Source organism: Syngnathus acus, chromosome 1 (genome assembly GCF_901709675.1).
Source record: "Syngnathus acus chromosome 1, fSynAcu1.2, whole genome shotgun sequence".
NCBI lineage: Eukaryota > Metazoa > Chordata > Actinopteri > Syngnathiformes > Syngnathidae > Syngnathus > Syngnathus acus.
In genome coordinates this window covers 15,910,895-15,928,389 of record NC_051087.1, presented here as the reverse complement: position 1 = coordinate 15,928,389, position 17,495 = coordinate 15,910,895, and the positions used below count along the sequence as shown (strand labels likewise).

The window sequence follows — 17,495 nt, the reverse complement described above, 5'->3', positions numbered from 1 at the left end:
TTAATTTCCATTTTATTGCATGAAATAAATATTTGATACATCAGAAAAACAGAACTAAATATACCTATGATAGAAATTACAGACTTCTACATGCTTCAAATCAAAAAGAACAATCAGGGTCACAGCTTTCCCATTGCTGGGATATGCAATGGGAAAATGTATATATAATATACAATGTATATAATATACATGAGAGTCAATGGCCTGGAGTGCAGGTGGGAGATTTCAACTTTTTTTTTTCCTGTTCTGTCGCATTCAGCCATATAACTCGGTATACAGTAGGCCTTGGACTGCAGATGTATTTTTCAGATGAATACGAAGATCCTTGTGTTAATTAAAATGTTCAATCATAATGTTTGATTTTTTCTATTAGCCGTGTTTTTATTAAAGACATGTTAAATCTTTACTGAAAGAATGTTTGTTTTGTTTCTTGAAATCCAATACCATTGCATAAAGTTTTCATCATAAACATAATTCTAAAAGTCCAAGTACCAATAATACAATTTTGCTATTTTGCCTGTTGATTACGCTAGGTCTTCTTGTTCGGGTCTACAGTAAAGCCGGTAGTTGGACCATCCAGTACCGATATGATGGTCTGGGTAGGCGAGTGGCAGCAAGGAACAGTCTAGGACAACATCTGCAGTTTTTCTATGCTGACCTGAACTACCCCACCAGGATCACACATGTTTATAACCACTCGAGCTCTGAAATCACCTCCTTTTACTACGACTTGCAGGTAACTGTTGTTTTTACGTGTTTTTCTCCCTTAAAAAAGCTGGTAGGACTGGGTTTGTACAAAGCAAATTTTTAGCCATTGTCCTTTTGTCCAACAAGTTTGACATCAGACATCACAAAGGTTGTTAAATGGATTAATGTATTCACATATATAAATAAAATATTGGAGCCTACCTTTAAAATAGGAAAAATTTCTAACTCTATATTTTTGTCTGGAAGTTTTTTGCGCTCATTTGTTACTTCTATATAACATATAACATACCACCTATAACATATTCCTGTTGCTCTTCACAGGGTGAAAAAAAATCTGAAAAACCGAAATCTAAAACACCTCATTTGAATCTCAGTGCTTGGCTTATTGGAATTGCATTTAGCTCTCAGTTTTAAATTTATGACAGTTTGTTTGCAGCCAGCTCCCCTCCTGAGACCACAAACAAATATAATGATTATACAGAGTTTGTATTAGAAGTGAAGGTAGGGGAGACTTATTTTGGAGAGAAACTCCAAATCAAACAAACGAATATATTGTTCAAATAGATACTGTTGCTATAAGCGTATTGTAGTTTCTGTTGTACAAGGAGAGCTACAATCACTTAGGCTACAATAACATCTCATAACTCCAATTCTACAGTTGTAAAATTTTTAACTATAGCATTTTTATTGGCTATAATAAAACTGTTGTTGGCACAATGTCATATTTTCTTTACTATAAGTATATTTTAAATGTGTATTAAAAATGTTTATTGCACAGGGTCATGTTTTTGCTATGGAAATCAGCAGTGGAGAAGAGTTTTATATTGCATGTGACAACACTGGCACTCCACTGGCTGTCTTCAGCAACAATGGACTCTTACTTAAACAGGTATTTGTGTCATCTCTTATTATATTTCCTACAGCGTGAATTCTAGGATAGGAAGTTTAGGGGTGTTACCGCTATGTCCCAAACCTTTTCACGACACACTGTGTGTCATAAGTGAGGTGAGGGGGTCAACGCAGGAATTTATGGGCTTCCAACACAATAAAAGAGCCCTAAGGCCAAAGCAAACGTGAAGCTTGACACCCGACATTTCTGCCCTTTGTGCTGAAAGCAATTGTCACTGTCACGCTGAGATTGCCATGCATCTAATTATGTCAGTGTTATTCTACGTTAGCTGTGCAATGCACACATATCCTTGGCACAAAAAAAAAAACTTTCAGTGGGACTTGTCTGAATGGGAAAGGCGAATAAATCCCAGCTCTGCCGTTCTGCCTCTGATGCGCCAATTTGCAGAGAATCAAGTGTGAAAGCAGCTTGCATATGTGTTTGCTTGGCACACAATGAATAAAAAAACATGTTGGTGTGCAGTTTAATCCTACTAATGTTCAAAATAACAAGAGGCCTTTATTAATCCTTGTAGGTGCAGTACACGGCGTATGGCGAGATTTATTTTGATTCAAACCCAGACTTTGTGCTGGTAATTGGTTTCCACGGAGGCTTGTATGATCCTCTGACACGTTTGCTACATTTCGGAGACAGAGACTATGACATTCCCGCCGGGAGGTAAGTTGAAAATCACTCTCTAGTATGTGATTGTACTTTACATACCTGCAGTGATTCGTCAAATTATGATGTGTTATCTTGTAGGTGGACGACCCCTGATGTCAGCGCATGGACCAGAGTTGGTAAAGACCCTCAGCCTTTCAATCTTTACATGTTCCAAGGCAACAACCCCATCAGCAAAATTCATCAAGTCAAAGAATATGTGACAGGTAACACATATTTGTTTTACATTTAAAATGAAAATTTACTTGCACATGCAGTGCAGAAAAACTAGGTTATAACAAATTGTGTTTAGAAGTCATTTTGCCCACGAAACATTTATCGCTATAATTGCTTAGTGGGTTTCCCAGGCTGTGATTATGTAACTTAAATTTGGTTATGTGCTTCAAGCGCTCACACAAATGGATTAAACATCTTTATCTTCGTCATCCAGTTGTAGGACTGCATTTGTGTCTTTGTGTTTAACCACTATACAAATGTAGGGCGGGAAATCTAATTCCTGATCCTACTACTTGTTGAAACAACCTAAATTTATGGAGGCCTTCCTATGTGCTGGCAATGTCTTGTTTTCACAAAGCTGAAGAACGATGAAATGTTCGTGGAGCTTTGGCTTTTTTGATAGCCTGCAAATTGTCAATTTTAATTATTCCATTGTTCTTCTCAAACTAATGACCAGAGATGGGCGATTTACCAAAGTTTTCCAATCCGTCATTAGTCCATGACCCAAGTACCTTTCCAATGCGGCCGTTTCGGCCATGTGTATGTATGTGAACAAAGAGGCCTTTATGTAATAATGGTACGACTGACCAACAACCCAACGGCAGTGTAGAAAATGTATTAATGTCCCCATGGGGGAAGTGACACAAAAAGAAACTGAACAAACACAAAACAAAAAAGGACAGCAGGCAGCGGTACAACTGCAAGAAATAAAACATGCGTTATCAACCAGTTAAAACTACATTGACTACATTTTATAAAACTCTCAAAACCATTAAATACGGCATACATGAACGGTGGCATACCCACACCCAGTCACTCAAACATCTTGACCACCACTCCGGTGGTCATGCCTCGGCCAACACATGGTACCTCGTGCGGCCCGCAATTCTCTGTCCCCCAAAGGAAACTGGCACACCTTGCTACGCTTGTGGCCTTTTTAAACCGGCACAACTTGCTACACTTGTGACTTCCTTTTTATATTGTTGTCTGGCACCCCCTTGTGGTGCCACTTGCCACATGTAGTTGACACTTGACCCAGGTAGGGACAATATTCACAGATGGACGAAAAAACAGTTCCTTCCATCCTTTTTTTAACTTTCTCATCCCTGATCCTTTGGTCGCAAAATGGGTGTCCATCGGTTACTCAGACAGAATGACGAGGAAAAATGCATCGGGGCACCCCTTTGAACCGGGAGATTCGAGTTGGAAAGTCTGGACAAAAAAAAAAAGAACCCAAATTCACTGGGATCAAACATCTCCAATGTGTATTTTGACAATGCTAAAATCCAAGGTAAAGTTGTGTAGAAAATGTACCTCTCTGCTAATGACACAATATCTGTTAATTCATCTATCCATCAATTTATCTGATAATTTTGCAATAACTGCTTATGCCAGAGGTCTAATCTTCAACCATTGCACGCAAGAAGAAATTTAAATAGTTAAGCTTTTTCATACAAAAAAGTAAGAAAACCATAAATGTCGTATTGAAGGAGAGATGGGGGAAAGGAAGCTATAAAGCAGAACATATAACCATCCTATTCTTGAGTTTTGCAGATTGCATCAATTTCGACATTTATTTTTGCATGCAAATTCTTGCGGTTGTTCATTTGTAAAACACTTTTTGATGTTTTTTTTTTTGCAATGACTGCTCTTTCTCTCATTGGTCCATTCAAATAAGGCTCTTCCCTTTTTTTCCCCATTCTGGGGCCCATTGCTTACAGAAAATAGCCATTCCGCCTAGTTTGTGTGACCTGATGCATCCTGTTAAAAAACCCATCAATTGATTGGAATCACAGAAAGCCAGCTGTATGAACGAAAGCACCCCAAGTTGTGCTTGGTAATTGTGCTGAGATGGCAGTGTTTTTGGCCAAGTGAGAAAAAACATTTGCATCTTGTCTTAGATTACAAAAGCAGCACAATTAACTCAGTGAACTAGTTCACGTACACCTCGAGAGGTTTTTTCGGTTGTACTGCAAATGCAAGAAGCATGTTTTAACGTTTTCTGCTGTCTGTCTCTTGAGATATCAACATCTGGTTGGTCACATTTGGATTCCATCTTCACAACGCAATTCCAGGATTCCCCATTCCAAAATTTGACTTGACACAGCCATCGTTGGAAATGAAAAAAAGTCAGCTGTGGGATGACCTACCTGTGAGTAACATTGCCATGCTCTCAGAACAACAATATTGTCTTGCCCAAAAATAAACATCCTGCCCATCGCGTATAAACTGATACCAACTTTTGACAGCTGGTTAAAAAATGGTTTCCTTGTTGATTTAAATTGTGGAATTTCACATTCAATCAACATGACTATTCCCTAATTAGTATCAAATAGAATTAATTCAAACACACAAATGTATGTATTAGTTTGTTCTACTTTGAAGACACACATTCTCCTAAATTCTAAAGTGTTACATAACAAAAGTGATTTGAGTTTTAAAGGTAAAGTTAAACCAAAACTTCCAGTTCAATCAAAAATTGTCATATTTACTTAACAGTGTTTTAAAACTTTTGTCTACAAGTATTTATTCCCCAAACATACCGTAATTTTCGGACTATAAGTCGCACCGGAGTATAAGTCGCACCAGCCATAAAATGCCCAAAAAAGAGAAAAAAACCCATATATATGTATATAAATCGCTCCTGAGTATAAGTCGCCCCCCCCACCCAAACTATGAAAAAAACCGCGACTTATAGTCCGAAAATTACGGTACCTTCAAAACATGGCATTCACTCTTCTAAGGGAGGTGCCATTTTTGCTCTCTCGTCAAAAGAATATGAAGTATATCTGTCCATCTTACTATTATTATTTAACTCTTATTCCAGAAATGTAATATGACCCCGAATACCAAGTTTTTACAGTTGCTTACACATACAGTGTATTCCTTTAAAAAATCCTTCGGGTTGACTTCTACTTTAATACTGACAGTATTATTATGATGTTCTACATTCGATTTAACTTTATTTTTTTTAGGCTGACCGACAAGCTTTTTGAAACAAAATGTTCAAATTGGCTGTGATTTCTTTATTTGTTGTGCTCAGCAGAAATCTGAAATGCACCATAACTTTAAACCGGTGAACTGAATTGGATCTTTTTTAGACTTTTGAAGTCCAACTGTTCAATATTTCAGGCCTTACAAATTCTAATACCTATAATTTGTAAATCTGGCTCATTGAGCAAAAAAGTAAATGAACAACAAACAGTTGGACTGGTGCATTCACACCTTTACAGGTCATATTAGGTTCGCCTGTTAACTATTTTAGGTTCATTTTGCTATTTCAACTGAAAGCTGAAATACAATGAATTTTCCTTTTTGTAAAAAAATGTTTGCTTCTTCATTGTAACTTACTCATTGCTTTTACGAATCTATCTTTATTAACGTGTATATATGCGTTTCAAGTAAAGTTAAACTTAACTTATACTGTACATCTCATTTTTGGCAGTCTATCTCAGGCATCCAGCAGGAGGTGACACGTGAGACTCGTGCCTTTCTGTCTTTCGAGCGGATGCCAGAAATCCAGCTGAGTCGACGCCATACGGCCTACACTAAACCGTGGCTCTGGTTTGCGACAATCAAGTCTCTCATTGGGAAAGGAGTGATGCTTGCCGTCATCCAAGGCCGCGTGGTGACCAGTGCTCTCAACATTGCCAACGAGGACTGCATCAAAGTGGCCGCAGTCCTAAACAATGCATTTTACCTGGAGGATCTGCATTTTACTGTGGAAGGACGGGACACCCACTACTTCATTAAGACAAGCCTGCCCGAGAATGATCTTGGCGCACTTCGGCTCACCTCGGGACGTAAATCACTGGAAAATGGGGTGAATGTGACCGTGTCACAGTCTACAACGGTGATGAATGGCCGAACACGGCGCTTTGCTGATGTGGAGCTGCAGTATGGGGCCCTGGCACTCCACGTGCGTTATGGGACAACGCTGGACGAGGAGAAGGCACGTGTCCTGGAGCACGCCAGGCAGAGGGCCTTGACAAGCGCCTGGACCCGTGAACAGCAGCGCGTCAGAGATGGCGAGGAGGGAGTTCGGCTGTGGACAGAGGGAGAGAAAAGGCAGCTGCTGAGTGGTGGGAAGGTTTTGGGTTATGAAGGGTATTACGTCTTGTCCATAGAGCAGTACCCTGAGCTAGCTGACAGTGCCAACAACATCCAGTTCTTGCGTCAGAGTGAAATAGGGAGGAGGTAACAGGGCATCAGCTGAGGCTTTATTTCTACACTGAGGACTGCCGAAGACTCCATAAAGATGAAAAACAAATTGTCTTTGAACAATAAATGGATGTCACAGACTGAACTGTCTTCAGAGTCCAAGGTAGACACAAAAGAGCCTCCATGTTTGCATATCTATTTTTCTCTGAGGACAATAAGACACGACTAAGATAATGAAACAATCAGATCAACATAACTGATATGAAACAATAACAATCAGATTTAAATTCCAAGAAACAAGAAAACCTTCAGTCTAATGACCGTCTTTCTTTCTTAGATTCTTCCTTTCTCTCTTTTCTCTTTCTTTCTCTTTCTTTGAAATGCCTTTGAACAAACAGCATATGCATGCATGCTCCACCCTCTCACTCAATCTTTGGAAGGTGGGGCTAACCTGAATGTTGTGTGTCGTGCTGTCAAGCTGTGATTACAGCAGAAGTACAGACTGGTTTAGCATAGACAACAGCTGTCATGGCTAAATGAGTTGCCAAGCACTTCAACAGTTCTAAACTGTCTGAGCAGAGAACAAAACAAATGTCTGTGGATCCCTGGTGGATGTTGCCTGTATCGTTAAACCGTGGAGTCAGATGTAACTTTCACCATTGCTGTTTGACCCCTCACGGGCCAATGTCTATAAGGATCTCTTGTTGTTTATGGCTGGCGCAATCAAGCAGAACTGTTGTGGACTTTCTCCAAGAGAGAATAGCACATAAAATGACTATGATTTGTATGAAGGAAAGTAAAGGATAAATTTGTTTGAAAATGTTTGTTTTGTATTTTATCAAAACATTGTATTGTATTTGCATTGGGGGAAAAGGGGGATTATAAAAATGAAGAAAAAAGGTTTTACATACTATTACAGATACCATTACTACTGTAACTATAATCATCACCACCACCCCAGGAATGGACTATGATTTTAATCCAACAAAATCTGACATTTTAAGTTTTTTTTTTTTTTTTTTTATATTGCAAACCAGAACCTATGATATGTTTGATCAGTTGTCATGAACTCCTCATATGCATCCCCGCTACATCAACAACTCCATTAAGGAGATACGTAGGATAGTCCTGTGGGTGTTTATGGTTCTCTTTGGATGGACTGTGTGGTTCTGCATAACACTGATCTGCTTCTAAGTCCAAGAGTCCTACAATTCTGCAAAATGTGACTCAGTCTTATAATGCATAGAACTTGTGTTTTTATCGGTCAAAGTTGGTAGTATCGCTTGCAATAGAAACATGTTGTCTTGTTTTTTTTGGGGGGGGGGGTTGGGGCGGAGTTGCTGTGAGTAGTAACTGTTGTTGCTTCTCTCAACATATTTGCTTGTCTCTCTTTAAAAGGAGAGTGTATTGCCGTCAGTGACTTTGAGTAAGTAATCAAGAATCAAGTGTGTATGTTTTTCCATTGACTGTAGGTCTTTGTATTATTAGAGTTTTTCTTGTGTGTGTTTGTTTTCAAGGGTGGGAAGGCAATCTGAATCATTTTAAAGACAGTATACTAATACAGAGCATTTACATCATATGCCAAGACAATTGAGACAAGTTAATGTGTTATGGATTCATCATTTTTATATTGAAGGTTGAGAAATTCCACTTAACAGTTCAATACTAGTCTCAGAGAAAGTAATTTATGTACAGTGTTTCTACAGTAAACAATAAAAACTTTGAAACTCCCACTTGTTTCTTTGTTGCTGTTGTATTGTTTAGTTTTAACTTATCAGAAGTTCATGTATGAAAATGCTAAAATCCATCCATCCATCCATTATCTGTACCGCTTTGTCCCCACGGGGGTCGTGGATGCTAAAACCTAACATCCTGATTTTTCCATACAATGACCAATATTCAACTTCTAATGAGCCCTTGTTTTTAGGTATTTTTTTCTTTCACAATTTAAAACATTTCCCGTGTTTATTGATAAAATGCACTTAGCTCTCTGTGTATTAATGCTGAGAAATCATTCCTGGAGTCAAGAGGAGATCTTATTCAATCTCTGATTACATTTTTGACTGAGTACTAAAGAGTTTCTACCAGGGCTGTGGACTCGGGGACTCGGGGACTCGGACTCGTCGGACTCGGTCATTTTTTGCCGGACTCGGACTCGGTGCTGATTTTGACCGAGTCCACCGAGTCCGACAATAAAAAAAAATACGTTCAATTTTATTTTCATCATGCTGCTGAGAATGCGCGCAGGAATACTGTCCACAGCCCTGCTTGCTTGTTATGAAGACAAATTTAGTTGTTGCGTGCGCGCCCGCGCCTGCCTGCCTGCGTGCGTGCACGTTAGGGCTGTGGACTCGGTCGGATTTTTGCACTGTCTGAGTCCGGCCTCTTGCCCATGAGTCCGAGTCTGAGTCCGAGTCCGAGTCCGGCTGTCCATTTTTTCTGTTAATTCATGTGACTGCTTAGTCTTTATTCAAGGCTAATTTAGATCAAAATCTAAATAATTACAACAGTTTTGTGATGGCTTTGTCTTTATTAAACATATAAACGAATACAATAAACAGATACTTTCAAGTTTTAATCATTAATTACACCATTATAGCTCAGACATTTATCTAAACACAAATAATTAGTGACGACCCCTTATTTGGAAAGCGAAAAACCCATGTCGTACGGCGTCAGCACTATGTTGTTTTCAATAAAAACATGAAGAACTCACGTTTGCGTCAGTCAATTTTAATTTTTATAAAGGATTATTCTCATTTGATGTCTTTAAATTCATCCGCGTTCTGCCATTGAAGCGGGGTGCATTCAAAGACCAGTCGTACAGACGGAACACTCATTCACTTCACCAAAACGCAACAATATAATTACGTGAGCTCTTTGCATAAACCTCGATGCAAAGAAACTCCTCTTTTGGGGTACAGGCTACAAGGAGTATATATTACAAAGGAGACTTTATACTTATATAAATATAATATAATTAAAAGCTGACACGATAGCAATGTCAAACGTGTTCATTTAAGAAAAAGCCACACACGTTTTGTGATCAAATCTTTCATAATGAGAATGATTTGAGTGAATTGATTTTACAATTTTTATCCCCCCTCCCCACCATCTGTCACTTTGCTTGGGACAAAAGGAGCCTTCAGAATGTAGTGTATTTGGACTGTGTGGTTACCCGTACTGGGGGGTGGGGCTAGAGGTGATGTATGGCGGGCGGATGGCATGTTGTAGCTGGTGAGAGACGGCTGCTAAAAGAACGAACATCAATACATGATTGACTCACTGCTTCCCTAAAACCTGGTCGTCCTGTCAAGTTATTTCTTATAGTATAGAGAAACATTACATGGTGTCAGAAGATAAACTTGAGCTGTAATATGGCACAATTCAAACCACCGCCGAGTTTGAGTCTGGAAGGAAATCTTGCCGAGAACTGGAGAACGTGGCTGCAACGTTATGAACTTTTCGCGGTTGCCAGTGGAGTAGAAGAAAAGTCGGAGACGGTGCAATGTGCCACTTTCCTGCATGTTGCGGGAGAAGAAGCAATAAAAGTGAGTAACACGTTTGTTTTCACGGAAGACGAGAGGAACAAGATTGCTGTGTTGAAAACCAAATTCAAAAATTACTGTGAGCCCAGGAAGAACCTGACCTACATAAGGCATGTTTTTTTCTCCCGTGCACAAGGTCCCTCAGAAACAATAGATGCCTATGTCACAGACCTGAAAAATAAAGCTAAAGACTGTGAATTTGGCAACCTGTGCAATTCACTGATACGTGACAGAATTGTCTGTGGGATACGTGATGATCAACTAAGAGCTCGATTGCTCAGGGAGGCGGATCTTACGTTAACAAAAGCACTCGATGTATGCCGTGCCAGTGAGATAACCTCGACGCAAATGAAAGCTTTACATGATGAAGTTGAAGTGCACAAAGTCAGCACAGCAAAAGCATACAAAAAAGGAGTTAGCAGCACAAAAGACAGCGCGATGGCCAGTGAAAGGAAATTTGACTGTGACCGATGTGGTTACAAGCATGAGCGAAAAAAGTGCCCAGCGTATGGACAAACATGCCGAAAATGTGACAGGACAAATCATTTTGCAAAGATGTGCCGTGCAAACAGACGACCTAAAAATAAGAAAATGCATGCTGTGGGACAGACACAGGAAGGTGACGGCAGTGAGGAAGAGGAAATGTTTGTTGGAACTATAGAGATGAGAAGCATTGATGCGGTTGAAAATGCCAAATGTGACCAAGACAGATGGTCTGAAGAGCTGTTAATAAACAAGAAGAAAATCACATTTCGTATTGACACAGGAGCTGACTGTAATGTGATGTCGGCAAAAACGTTTCACAAGTTGAATCTCAACAATAAGCTGCATGTATCCAGCTGCAAGTTGGTGGCGTATTCAGGCCACAAGATGGAGCCCTTAGGCAAGACGTCAGTCACATGTCTGTAAAAAGGTCAAAAGCACAAGATTGAATTTGAAATCATTGAGAAAGATGCTCCAGCAATACTAGGAAGAGAATCAAGCACCAAACTAAAAATGGTGAAGAGGCTGTATAGCATGGAAGATGAAGTGCAGAAAATGCAGAAAGACTATGAGCATCTATTTTCTGGACTTGGATGCTTACCAGGTGAGCACAGCATAAAACTAGACCCTGAAGTAAAGCCAGTAATACATGCACCAAGAAGAATCCCTGTTGCTCTAAGGGACAGAGTCATTGAACAGCTTCACAAAATGGAGCAGTTGGGTGTGATCACAAAACAATCTGAGCCTACACAGTGGGTGAATAGCATGGTGACAGTGGTCACTCCTAAGAAGATCAGGATTTGTATGGATCCCAAAGATCTGAACAGGGCAATAAGAAGAGAGCATTATCCACTTCTCACTGTGGAAGAAGTGGTGTCACGCATGCCAAACGCTAAGTACTTCTCTGTGTTGGATGCAAACCAGGGATTTTATCAGATAAAACTAGACGAAGAAAGCTCTAAGCTGTGCACGTTTAACACACCCATCGGGAGATACCGATTCAAGAGGCTTCCCTTTGGCATATCATCAGCGAGCGAGGTGTTCCAGAGAGCTGTGGCCCAGATGATTGAGGGGTTAGAGGGTGTGGTGAACATCATTGATGATCTGTTGGTCTGGGGAGACACACTAGATCAGCATGACCAGAGACTGACAAAGCTGCTACAGAGAGCAGATGAAAATGACCTCAGATTCAATAAGAGCAAGTGCAAGTTCAGGATGAAGGAGGTCAAGTACATTGGTCATACACTCAGTGCAGATGGGTTAAAGCCTGATGAAGAGAAAATACGCGCCATTGTTCGGATACCCGTGCCTGATGACAAACAAGCATTAATGAGATTCATGGGGATGATTCAATACCTAGCGAAATTCATTCCCAATCTGTCTGATGTCTCTGCACCCCTAAGGCAGCTGTTGCAGGGAGAGACAGAATGGCACTGGGAGGAGCCTCAGCAACAGAGTTTTGAAAAATTAAAGCAGCTGATCACGGAAGCTCCTACTCTGAAATATTATGACGTCAACAAGGCTGTGACGCTGTCTGTGGATGCAAGCTCTGAAGGCATCGGGGCTGTAATACTACAAGATGAACAACCCGTGGCATACGGATCAAGAGCGCTTACAGATTGTCAACGCAGATACGCTCAGATCGAAAAAGAGCTGCTAGCCATAGTGTACGGATGTGAGAAATTCCATCAATATATTTATGGCAGAGAGGTCCAGGTCGAGAGCGACCACAAACCACTGGAAAGCATCTTCAAGAAGCCATTGCATCAGGCTCCCATGAGGCTGCAAAGAATGATGATGCGGCTCCAAAAATACACCATGGCAGTAACATACAAGCCAGGAAAGGAGCTTCACATTGCAGATGCCTTGAGCCGTGCCTATCTACGTGAGCAGAAAGAGGACCTTTTGGAGGAGGACCTGCAAGTGAACTGGATCACACCGCAGTTGCCTATATCAGAGGAGAAGCTGGAAATGTTCAGAAATGCAACTGCACAAGACCCAGTACTGCAGGAGCTAATAAACACAACAATGAGAGGATGGCCAAAGGACAGGTCTGCTGTGTCTGACAGTGTGCGACCATTTTGGACATTCAGAGAGGAGATCAGTTTTACTTCTGGTCTGCTATTCAAATCAGAGAAACTCATTGTACCAGAGCTGTTGAGAGCACAAATGCTTGACAAGATACACGAGTCACATTTGGGCATGGTCAAATGTAAGGAAAGGGCAAGGGATGTTCTTTATTGGCCAGGCATGTCTGCCCAAATTGAGCAAGTTGTAGCGCAGTGTGCTATCTGCAATGAGCACAAGAATAGCAATCAAAAAGAGCCGCTGATCTCACACCCCCTGCCAACTAGACCATGGGAGAAGGTTGGCTCAGACATGTTTCACAGCAATGGCTCTGAATATTTGCTGTGTGTTGACTACTTCTCAAAGTTCCCAGAGATAATGAGGTTGACCGATACCACCAGTAAGGGTGCTATAAATGCCATGAAGTCCATGTTTGCTAGGCACGGGATCCCAGATATTTTGGTCAGTGATGGTGCTCCTCAGTATGCCAGTGCTGATTTCAAGAGCTTTGCAGAAAGCTGGGAGTTCAGTCATGTCTTCTCAAGTCCACACTATGCTCAATCAAATGGACAAGCAGAAAAAGCGGTGCAGACAGTGAAGAGAATGCTCAAGAAGTCTGGAGATCCTTACATTGCACTTCTGGAGTACAGGAATACACCACTGGAAGGTGTGGGCCTGTCGCCTGCACAGATGCTGATGGGACGTCGGCTAAAGACAAAGTTACCAACGTCCACCTCACTACTCACTCCTGAAGGTGCACTCGAGGTTCATAACAAGCTGAAAGAAAAGCATGCTAAACAGAAAAGCTACTATGATCGTCATGCTAAGCATCTGCCGGAGCTACACGCTGGAGAAAATGTGAGAATGCAGTCTAGAAACACTTGGAAGCCAGCTGTAGTTCTGAAGCGGCACGAACAACAACGCTCCTATGTGGTGCGTACACCTGAGGGCAGGATGCTCAGAAGAAACCGGAGACATCTCAGGGAGACTGCTGAGAGGGTGTTTCCATCTTCTACAACTGAGAGAGAATTGAATGTGGATATGGACTCTAACCAAAGTGCTGCTGATCAGGACAATTCACACTTAGAAACCTCAGCACATGCTCCGCAGTCACACAGTGACACTGTGTGCTCTCCCAAGCAACCGTACCGTACTAAATCAGGGAGACTGGTCAAGACTCCAATACGGTTTAGAGAGTAAGGTCATAAAAAAATTAAAAAAAAGGAAAAGTGGACTTAATGTTGATAAGTTCTATTGCACTATTCCATGTTTGGTTTCATTTTGCTGCATACCTGTACTTGATTACGGAAGAATATTTTGTTTGAATTTAGGGCAGAAATGTTGATTATTGGAAAGTTTTTATGTATACAGTGCTGGGTGATTTATTTCGTTTTCTTGGATGTTGTATCCGATAGAGGGTATATATGTTATTGTAGACAATTTGCTAGAAAAAAAAAAAATATATATATTTTCTGTTTGTTGTTGTACAAAAAGAAAAAGAAAAAAACAAACAACTTAAGAAGGGGGATGTAGTGTATTTGGACTGTGTGGTTACCCGTACTGGGGGGTGGGGCTAGAGGTGATGTATGGCGGGCGGATGGCATGTTGTAGCTGGTGAGAGACGGCTGCTAAAAGAACGAACATCAATACATGATTGACTCACTGCTTCCCTAAAACCTGGTCGTCCTGTCAAGTTATTTCTTATAGTATAGAGAAACATTACACAGAACTGAAATTTCTTCTCAATTATTCATTCAAATCAATTCACTCAAATCATTCTCGTTATGAAAGATTTGATCACAAAACGTTTCCGTCTGTACGACTGGTCTTTGAATGCACCCCGCTTCAATGGCAGAACGCGGATGAATTTAAAGACATCAAATGAGAATAATCCTTTATAAAAATTAAAATTGACTGACGCAAACGTGAGTTCTTCATGTTTTTATTGAAAACAACATAGTGTTGACGCCGTACGACATCGGTTTTTCGCTATAATTCGGTATAATTCGAGGTAGTCCACCCTCACCCAAAGTTAAGGTTTCATGGGAATATTATTGTCATAATTGTCTGGACCATATATGATAATTGTTTAATGGTAGTTATTGATAGATCTTGAAGATGTCAAGTTATAGGTGCATAAGACTATGTTGTTCATGCATATAGCACGTTCATTGTAAGAGGGGAAGAGATGTTGTGTATTTTGGGCTAACTCAAATTCCGTAGTAGAAAAACCCCGGAAGTGGGATGGGCATTCTGTGTTGTTCTGGTACGCCCTGTGAACGCACTGTGAGTAAGGAATAAAGCAGTTATCATTCACGTCGTTGTCCGACCTATTCTTGCTATCTAAGAACCTGGAAAATAGTAAGGATATAACATATATCACGGGTCATTACGACAAGTTTGGTGGAGTTTTTACTGCTTCTTCCAACTCCTACCGCGCTGACTGTAACCTGACACTCTCTGGCTGCGTCTTGCCTCTTTTTTTTATTGTCGGACTCGGTGGACTCGGTCAAAATCAGCACCGAGTCCGATTCCGAGTCCGGCAGAAATGGCCGAGTCCGACCGAGTCGCCGAGTCCGAACCGAATCCACAGCCCTGGTGTACGTACAAGACCCACAATGCCCCGCGCGCAGCCAAGATGGAAGAACCCGGGAGCAGCGAGAGAACAATGTTTTGCCTCTAGATTTGGGGGGGAAACGGAGCGTAAGTTACGATCAATGCGGCCGCGTTGAGTTGCACTTAGGCTAATGTTTACATTATGTACCAATGTCAAGGACGATTATGTCACCCAGCTTATATCATTGATGTGTTTCGATAGTTGTGGGGTCGTCACAAATTATTTGTGTTTAGATAAATGTCTGAGCTATAATGGTGTAATTAATGATTAAAACTTGAAAGTATCTGTTTATTGTATTCGTTTATATGTTTAATAAAGACAAAGCCATCACAAAACTGTTGTAATTATTTAGATTTTGATCTAAATTAGCCTTGAATAAAGACTAAGCAGTCACATGAATTAACAGAAAAAATGGACAGCCGGACTCGGACTCGTGGTCAAGAGGCCGGACTCGGACTCGGTGCAAAAATCCGACCGAGTCCACAGCCCTGGTCTACCATCTACATGAGTCGTCAGCATACATCTGAAACTTGACCTCTGGACATGTCTCAGGAAGATTATTAATGTATAAACTAAAGAGAATTGGACCCAGGGTTGTTCCTTGGGGGATTCCTGTTTGAGATTTCTGAAAGGAGGATCTACAATTATTAATGACAACACACTGTTCACGATTCTGCAACCAGCTGGACTGGAACCAGCACATCAAACGTTTGGAGAAGTGGAGTAATGAGAGCTTTGATAATAATAGGTCATGGTTTATGGTTTAGGTCACGGCGGCATGGTGGGGCACTGGTTAGCACGTCCGCCTCACAGATCAGAGGGTGCGGGTTCAATTCCACCTCCGGCCCTCCCTGTGTGGAGTTTGCATGTTCTCCCCGTGCCTACGTGGGTTTTCTCCGGGCACTCCAGTTTCCTCCCACATCCCAAAAACATGCATGGCAGGCTGATTGAGCACTCGAGTGCGGATGGTTGTTCATCTCTGTGTGCCCTCCGATTGGCTGGCAGCCAGTTCAGGGTGTCCCCCACCTACTGTCCAATCACTGCTAGGATAGGCTCCAGCATGCGTCCAACCCCCATGGGGACAAGCGGTACGATGGATGGATGGATGGTTTATCATATCAAAAGCCTTTTTCAAATCAAGAAACACTGCTCCAAGAATATTGCCTTTGTCTACCGATTGTTTCACTTGTTCTATGAGTAGAAGATTGTTTTTTGTTGAATGATCATGTATGAAGCCTGTCACAGAACAGAGACAGGGCGACCAAGTGCAGCACGATCCTTTATTGAAAAAGGGGGAAATGGGAAGTGGAACGCTGGACTTGCGGTCTGGCTGGCGTGGCTGAGCAGCAGAGCACAGCGCGTAGTCGTAGTCGGAGGCAGGCAGGTGGTCGAGGCAGGCGGCGATCAGAAGCGTGGTCAAAGGACGAGCAAGTAGTCAGGGCAGGCGGCGATCAAAGCGTGGTCGGTCCGTTTACGGAAGCAGTTGGCAACAGAGATCGTTCCGGGGACAAAAAGGCCGTGGTGTCACGGGCAGGGTAAGCAGACGAACTGACAACTACTGGCAGAATACACAGAGGTTAAGTAGAGGACCTAACGAGCTGTAGCAGGTGCTGGCAATTCCTTGATTGGGGCTTGGCTGGAAGTCAGGTGACGCAGGAACGTGACAAAGCCAAATTGTTGAGAATCCAAAATGTTTTCCAGAAATTGTATTGTAGAAGTAATATTTTTTTATAACACTTAGAGATGACAGGCAGAAGACTGATATTAATTGGTCACTTCTTGAGTCAAATTTCAATGATCATTGTTTGAGTTGTTTTTTTACTGTGACTCTCCCTCCAGTTGATGTTAAAATCTCCAAGTTTGCTTTAAAGGTTTTGAACAGATCCTTAAGATCCTCATAAAATCTGTTGGAGCAGGTCAAAGGCGGATTATACACTACCACAATATTTAAATTCACGTGGAGAAAAGGAAAACATTTATGCGGGGGCATTCGATTGACAGAATGTACAAACCGGATTCGGTTGAAGTTGGGAAATTGTGTAAAATATAAATAAAAACAAAATACAACGATTTGAAAATCCTTCTCAACCCATATTCAATTGAATACACTACAAAGACAACATAT

General features: G+C 41.3%; 1 protein-coding gene across 17 annotated transcripts in view; it reads left to right on the top strand.

Moving 5' to 3' along the window:
• Positions 1-8,388, top strand: part of tenm3 (teneurin transmembrane protein 3) — a 408,252-nt gene extending 399,864 nt beyond the window's left edge. For all 17 annotated transcript variants that reach the window (XM_037253940.1, XM_037253950.1, XM_037254006.1 and 14 more), the window contains 6 exons: positions 534-736; positions 1,487-1,597; positions 2,133-2,275; positions 2,360-2,484; positions 4,516-4,646; positions 5,940-8,388. In XM_037253940.1, the coding sequence (XP_037109835.1) occupies positions 534-736; positions 1,487-1,597; positions 2,133-2,275; positions 2,360-2,484; positions 4,516-4,646; positions 5,940-6,695 (1,469 nt within the window). In that variant the 3' untranslated portion in view covers positions 6,696-8,388. The remainder of the gene's footprint in view (positions 1-533; positions 737-1,486; positions 1,598-2,132; positions 2,276-2,359; positions 2,485-4,515; positions 4,647-5,939) is intronic.
• Positions 8,389-17,495: the final 9,107 nt, after the last annotated feature.